The sequence below is a fragment of the Coregonus lavaretus genome, assembly GCF_964263955.1.
Source record: "Coregonus lavaretus genome assembly, chromosome: 23".
In the NCBI taxonomy this organism is placed as follows: Eukaryota; Metazoa; Chordata; class Actinopteri; order Salmoniformes; family Salmonidae; genus Coregonus; species Coregonus lavaretus.
Genome location: NC_140010.1, coordinates 2,342,025 through 2,348,852, shown reverse-complemented (window position 1 = coordinate 2,348,852; position 6,828 = coordinate 2,342,025). Strand labels below are relative to the sequence as shown.

Genomic DNA, 6,828 nt, shown 5'->3' with positions numbered 1-6,828 from the left:
CTGTGGAAAAAGGACATAGAGTTTGCATCCCAAATGGCACCCTATTCCCTATATAGTGCACTACTTTTGATCAGAGCCCCTATTGTAGTGCACTATATAGGGAATAGGGTGCCATTTGGGATGCATTCAGAGAACTAGGTTGAGTGGGACATGACTTCAGTGATGCTGTCTTTGAGGGTGTGTATATAAAGGGTGCAACACTGTTACCCCTACAAATCAGAGCCATTTAAAAAAACAAAACCCACCCTCCCCTCTTTCTCTACTGGCTGGATGGAGCTGTGGAACTCTTTCTCTATTGGCTGGATGGAGCTGTGGAACTCTTTCTCTATTGGCTGTATGGAGCTGTGGAACTCTTTCTCTATTGGCTGGATGGAGCTGTGGAACTCTTTCTCTATTGGCTGGATGGAGCTGTGGAACTCTTTCTCTATTGGCTGGATGGAGCTGTGGAACTCTTTCTCTATTGGCTGGATGGAGCTGTGGAACTCTTTCTCTATTGGCTGGATGGAGCTGTGGAACTCTTTCTCTACTGGCTGGATGGAGCTGTGGAACTCTTTCTCTACTGGCTGGATGGAGCTGTGGAACTCTTTCTCTACTGGCTGGATGGAGCTGTGGAACTCTTTCTCTATTGGCTGGATGGAGCTGTGGAACTCTTTCTCTACTGGCTGGATGGAGCTGTGGAACTCTTTCTCTATTGGCTGGATGGAGCTGTGGAACTCTTTCTCTACTGGCTGGATGGAGCTGTGGAACTCTTTCTCTACTGGCTGGATGGAGCTGTGGAACTCAGGGGGATTGGTAGCCTGGTCCCAGTCTGTTTGTGCTGTCTTGCCAACTGTAAACAGATCTGGGACCAGGCTAGGGAATCTGGGGAAAGTTAAAACGTTAAAAGCTTCCCTGTTTGGCGTCTCCGATAGCGCCCCAGACGTCGAACACAAACTCGTCAGGAAAGGCGAAGTCTCCGAGAGCCTCGTCCAGAGCCATGGCGAACTCATCAGGGTTCTTCTTGTCCCGACCCACCTCCACCATGGTCGCCGCTAGAGAGAGGGGAGGAGAGAGGAGTGAGAAGAGAGGGGGGAGAGAGGAGAGAGGAGGGGGGAGAGGGAGGAGAGAGAAGAGAGGGGAGAGAGAGGATAGAGGAGAGATGAGAGGGGGGAGAGAGGGGAGGAGAGAGGGAGGAGAGAGGGGGGGAGAGAGGGGAGGAGAGGGGTGAGAAAGGAGAGGGGGGAGACAGGAGAGAGTGGGGGAGAGAGAGGAGAGGAGAGGAGAGGAGAGGAGAGGAGAGGAGAGGAGAGGAGAGGAGAGGAGAGGAGAGGAGAGGAGAGGAGAGGAGAGGAGAGGAGAGTGAGGGTTAGTTAAACTAATCAGGGTTCTTCTTGTTCCGACCCACCTCCACCATGGTCGCCGCTAGAGAGAGGAGAGGGTTAGCTAGCTGGAGGAGCTTTCACAGATTAGTACAACTCTCTCAGTGGTTGAAATGTTGCTGTTGAATGTTCCTAGACAGTTACTGGGGACATTTTGTTAGTCCCCACGAGGTCAAATGCTATTTCTAGGGGGTTTAGGGTTAAGGTTAGAATTACGTTAAGGGTTAGGGTTAGGGTTAAGGTAAGGGTTAAGGTAAGGGTTAGGTTTAGGGGTTAGGGAAAATAGGATTTTGAATGGGACTGAACTGTGTCCCCACAAGGTTAGCTGTACAAGACTGTGTGTGTGTGTGTGTGTGTGTGTGTGTGATTGCGTGTGTGTGTGTGTGTGTGTGTGATTGCGTGCGCGTGTGTACTCACCCAGTTCTGTATCTCTGATACCCATGTAAGTCTCCAGCAGGTCATCCACCTTCTTCACTGCTCTCTCCTCAAACGCTGTTGGCTGGAACATACAAGACAGTCCACACTCCTCTCTGAGTAACAGATAATACACTGTCTAGTAACAGATAATACACTGTCTAGTAACAGATAATACACTGTCTAGTAACAGATAATACACTGTCTAGTAACAGATAATACACTGTCTAGTAACAGATAATACACTGTCTACTAACAGATAATACACTGTCTACTAACAGATAATACACTGTCTACTAACAGATAATACACTGTCTAGTAACAGATAATACACTGTCTAGTAACAGATAATACACTGTCTAGTAACAGATAATACACTGTCTAATAACAGATAATACACTGTCTACTAACAGATAATACACTGTCTACTAACAGATAATACACTGTCTAGTAACAGATAATACACTGTCTAGTAACAGATAATACACTGTCTAGTAACAGATAATACACTGTCTAGTAACAGATAATACACTGTCTAGTAACAGATAATACACTGTCTAGTAACAGATAATACACTGTCTAATAACAGATAATACACTGTCTAATAACAGATAATACACTGTCTAGTAACAGATAATACACTGTCTAGTAACAGATAATACACTGTCTAATAACAGATAATACACTGTCTAATAACAGATAATACACTGTCTACTAACAGATAATACACTGTCTAGTAACAGATAATACACTGTCTAGTAACAGATAATACACTGTCTAGTAACAGATAATACACTGTCTAGTAACAGATAATACACTGTCTAGTAACAGATAATACACTGTCTAGTAACAGATAATACACTGTCTAGTAACAGATAATACACTGTCTAATAACAGATAATACACTGTCTAGTAACAGATAATACACTGTCTAGTAACAGATAATACACTGTCTAGTAACAGATAATACACTGTACAGTAACAGATAATACACTGTCTAATAACAGATAATACACTGTCTAGTAACAGATAATACACTGTCTAGTAACAGATAATACACTGTCTAGTAACAGATAATACACTGTCTAGTAACAGATAATACACTGTCTAGTAACAGATAATACACTGTCTAGTAACAGATAATACACTGTCTAGTAACAGATAATACACTGTCTAGTAACAGATAATACACTGTCTAATAACAGATAATACACTGTCTAATAACAGATAATACACTGTCTAGTAACAGATAATACACTGTCTAGTAACAGATAATACACTGTCTAGTAACAGATAATACACTGTCTAATAACAGATAATACACTGTCTAATAACAGATAATACACTGTCTACTAACAGATAATACACTGTCTAGTAACAGATAATACACTGTCTAGTAACAGATAATACACTGTCTAGTAACAGATAATACACTGTCTAGTAACAGATAATACACTGTCTAGTAACAGATAATACACTGTCTAGTAACAGATAATACACTGTCTAGTAACAGATAATACACTGTCTAATAACAGATAATACACTGTCTAGTAACAGATAATACACTGTCTAGTAACAGATAATACACTGTCTAGTAACAGATAATACACTGTCTAGTAACAGATAATACACTGTCTAGTAACAGATAATACACTGTCTAGTAACAGATAATACACTGTCTAGTAACAGATAATACACTGTCTAGTAACAGATAATACACTGTCTAGTAACAGATAATACACTGTACAGTAACAGGTAGCTTAGTGGTTAAGAGCGTTGTGCCAGTAACCGAAAGGTCGCTGGTTCTAATCCCCGAGCTGACTAGGTGAAAAATCTGTCGATGTGCCCTTGAGCAAGGCACTTAGCCCTAATTGCTCCTGTAAGTCGCTCTGGATAAGAGCGTCTGCTAAATTACTAGAAAAAAACACACAAAAAACAGATAATACACTGTACAGTACACACTCCTATCTGAGTAATAGTGGAGCCATGATGATAATGATGAATATGATAATAATAATAAATAATATAATATGCCATTTAGCAGACGCTTTTATCCAAAGCGACTTACAGTCATGTGTGCATACATTTTTGTGTATGGGTGGTCCCGGGGATCGAACCCACTACCCTGGCGTTACAAGCGCCGTGCTCTACCAGCTGAGCTACAGAGGACCACAATGATGATGACATCATTTTATCCAAACCAACTGTCCAGACCAACATCACTGGGAACCTCCTATTACCATGAATGAATATTAATGCTCCACATGAACTCCCTATTCCATGGGTGGTATTGGGAGGGGTGTAAGGAGGCATGAAGGCGCTCACCCCTTCCTCTACGGTAGCAGGGCCCCTGGAGCGCAGTCTCAGAGTCCCTCTCTCTGTCCCCATCTTATTGTCACTGGCCGGTTTGGCTGCCTTTGACCTCGGCTCCAGCGTCTCTGTTCAGCACAAAATACACCACAAGTAAACGGTTCAGAAGTAATGCTATAAATGTAGCTGATGCATCTCTGACGTACACATGGGTTATACCAGTGGGCTGTAATATATGTGACAAAACATCAAGATCTGTCACGCCCTGACCTGTAGAGACTGTTATTCTCTAGCTAGTTTGGTCAGGGTGTGAAAAGCTATGTTTTTGTAGTTCTTTGTTTGGCCCGGGTGTGGTTCCCAATCAGAGGCGGCTGTCGCTCGTTGTCTCTGATTGGGGATCATACTTAGGCAGCCAGTTTTCCTGCCTGGGTTGTGGGATCTTGTTTGGCTTGTTAGTGTATAGCCTTCCGACGTCACGTTTCGTTGCCTTTTGTTGTTCTGTCAGTGTTTATTCCGGTTTAATAAACATGTTTGCATACCACGCTGCACCTTGGTCTGACCCGTCTCTCAACGATCGTGACAAGATCACATCAAGCGCTGTAGCTAGTTTGGACTACAATTAGTTGTGTTAGTGCTGGGCTAGAACAAAAGCCTGCACACCCTACATCTCCTTATAGAGTTGCCCAGAACCTACACTCGTCCCATGCTAAACCAATGTAAAAACGAGACATCATGGCCTTCAGAATGTACCTTATATACCTACAAATGTTTCTGGGGTAGAACAAAAGCCTGCACACCCTACAGCTCCCTACAGAGTTGGAGACCTCTGCCCTCGTCCCATGCCCTCACAGTTGGAGACCTCTGCCCTCGTCCCATGCCCTCGCAGTTGGAGACCTCCGCCCTCGTCCCATGCCCTCACAGTTGGAGACCTCTGCCCTCGTCCCATGCCCTCGCAGTTGGAGACCTCTGCCCTCGTCCCATGCCCTCACAGTTGGAGACCTCTGCCCTCGTCCCATGCCCTCGCAGAAGGCCTTAATCTCTACAGATGTTAAAGCCTGCTCCAGTCCCCAGCTGTCCACTCACCGAAGGCCTTCCTGGGCTCCACCAGTTTGAGGGTGAACGTCTGGTCTTCAGGAAGCTCCTTCAGCAGGCGAGCCACCTCGTAGTGACGTGTTCCCACAATGCTCTTCCCGTTGATGCACTCTATGTGGTCTCCTACAGAGATCACCTTCACATTGTCCACCACACTGCCCTCCTTGATACGCTGTTGGGGGATGGGGACGGGGGGGGAGACGGACGGGGGACGGGGGACAGGGACGGGGGACGGGGGGAGGAGAGAGAGAGATGGGGAGAGAGAGAGAGAGAGAGAGAGAGAGAGAGAGAGAGAGAGAGAGAGAGAGAGAGAGAGAGAGAGAGAGAGAGAGAGAAACAGAGAGAGAGAGAGAGATGGGGAGAGAGAGAGAGATGGAGAGAGAGAGAGAGAGAGAGAGAGAGAGAGAGAGAGAGAGAGAGAGAGAGAGAGAGAGAGAGACAGAGAGACGGGGAGAGAGAGAGAGCTCATAAACCAAATGTTGACATTATCACAACTTGTTGCCTTCTTTGATTTCGGACAAAAACTAACTTCTGAAATAAGTTTTAAGTTCTAACTACAATCGGTTACACCAAATGAATGATGTTACAGAATATTGTATGATTCCCATTACAGAGGTAAAGAAACACCTATCCTAAAACAGATTTGTAAAAAAACAGGCTTCAAGAAACGTCCTTTAAAGGAGAAGTTGAAAGGCTTCTCTTTCATAATGAGAGGCTTCAAAGAGTTTAAATAGAACAAAAAGAACAGATATTTGCAATGCAGATTTCTCTCCTAATTTAGGAGCATCTGTTCTGTGCTGGGTGGGTTTTGGTTGCTGTGTGAATATTAATGATCCATTTAATACAGGCTGATTCTGCTGAGGCTGACTAAAATCAAATCTAATTTTATTGGTCACATACACATATTTAGCAGATGTTATTGTGGATGTAGCAAAATGCTTGTGTTCCTAGCTCCAACAGTGCAGTAGTATCTAACAATACACAACAATACACACACATCTAAAAGTAAAAGAATGGAAATAAGAAATATATAAATATTAGGACGAGCAATGTCGGAGTGGCATTGACTAAAATACAGTAGAATACGGTGTATACATATGAAATGAGAAAAGCAGTGTGTTAACATTATTAAAGTGGCCAGTGTTCCATTATTAAAGTGGCCAGTGATTCCAAGTCTATGTATATAGGGCAGCAGCCTCTAAGGTGCAGGGTTGAGTAACCGGGTGGTAGCCGGCTAGTGATGGCTATTTAACAGTCCGATGGCCTTGAGATAGAAGCTGTTTTTCAGTCTCTCGGTCCCAGCTTTGATGCACCTGTACTGACCTCGCCTTCTGGATGATATCGGGGTAAACAGGCAGTGGCTCAGGTGGTTGATATCCTTGATTATCTTTTTGGCCTTCCTGTGACATCGGGTGCTGTAGGTAATGATGAGCTTGGAGGGTACTATGGTGTTGAATGCTGAGCTATAGTCAATGAACAGCATTCTTACATACAGTGGGGCAAAAAAGTATTTAGTCAGCCACCAATTGTGCAAGTTCTCCCACTTAAAAAGATGAGAGAGGCCTGTAATTTTCATCATAGGTACACGTCAACTATGACAGACAAATTGAGAAAAAAAAATCCAGAAAATCCCATTGTAGGATTTTTAATGAAT

General features: G+C 43.8%; 1 protein-coding gene across 1 annotated transcript in view; it reads right to left on the bottom strand.

Moving 5' to 3' along the window:
- Positions 1 to 381: 381 nt before the first annotated feature.
- LOC311099249 (PDZ domain-containing protein GIPC1-like) overlaps positions 382 to 6,828 on the bottom strand; it is a 37,530-nt gene continuing 31,083 nt past the window's right edge. Inside the window, exons 3-6 of the mRNA XM_084139941.1 lie at positions 5,166 to 5,346; positions 4,098 to 4,210; positions 1,776 to 1,857; positions 382 to 1,031 (exon numbers count right to left, since the gene is read on the bottom strand). Coding sequence (XP_083996067.1) covers positions 880 to 1,031; positions 1,776 to 1,857; positions 4,098 to 4,210; positions 5,166 to 5,346 — 528 coding nt within the window. The 3' untranslated portion in view covers positions 382 to 879. The remainder of the gene's footprint in view (positions 1,032 to 1,775; positions 1,858 to 4,097; positions 4,211 to 5,165; positions 5,347 to 6,828) is intronic.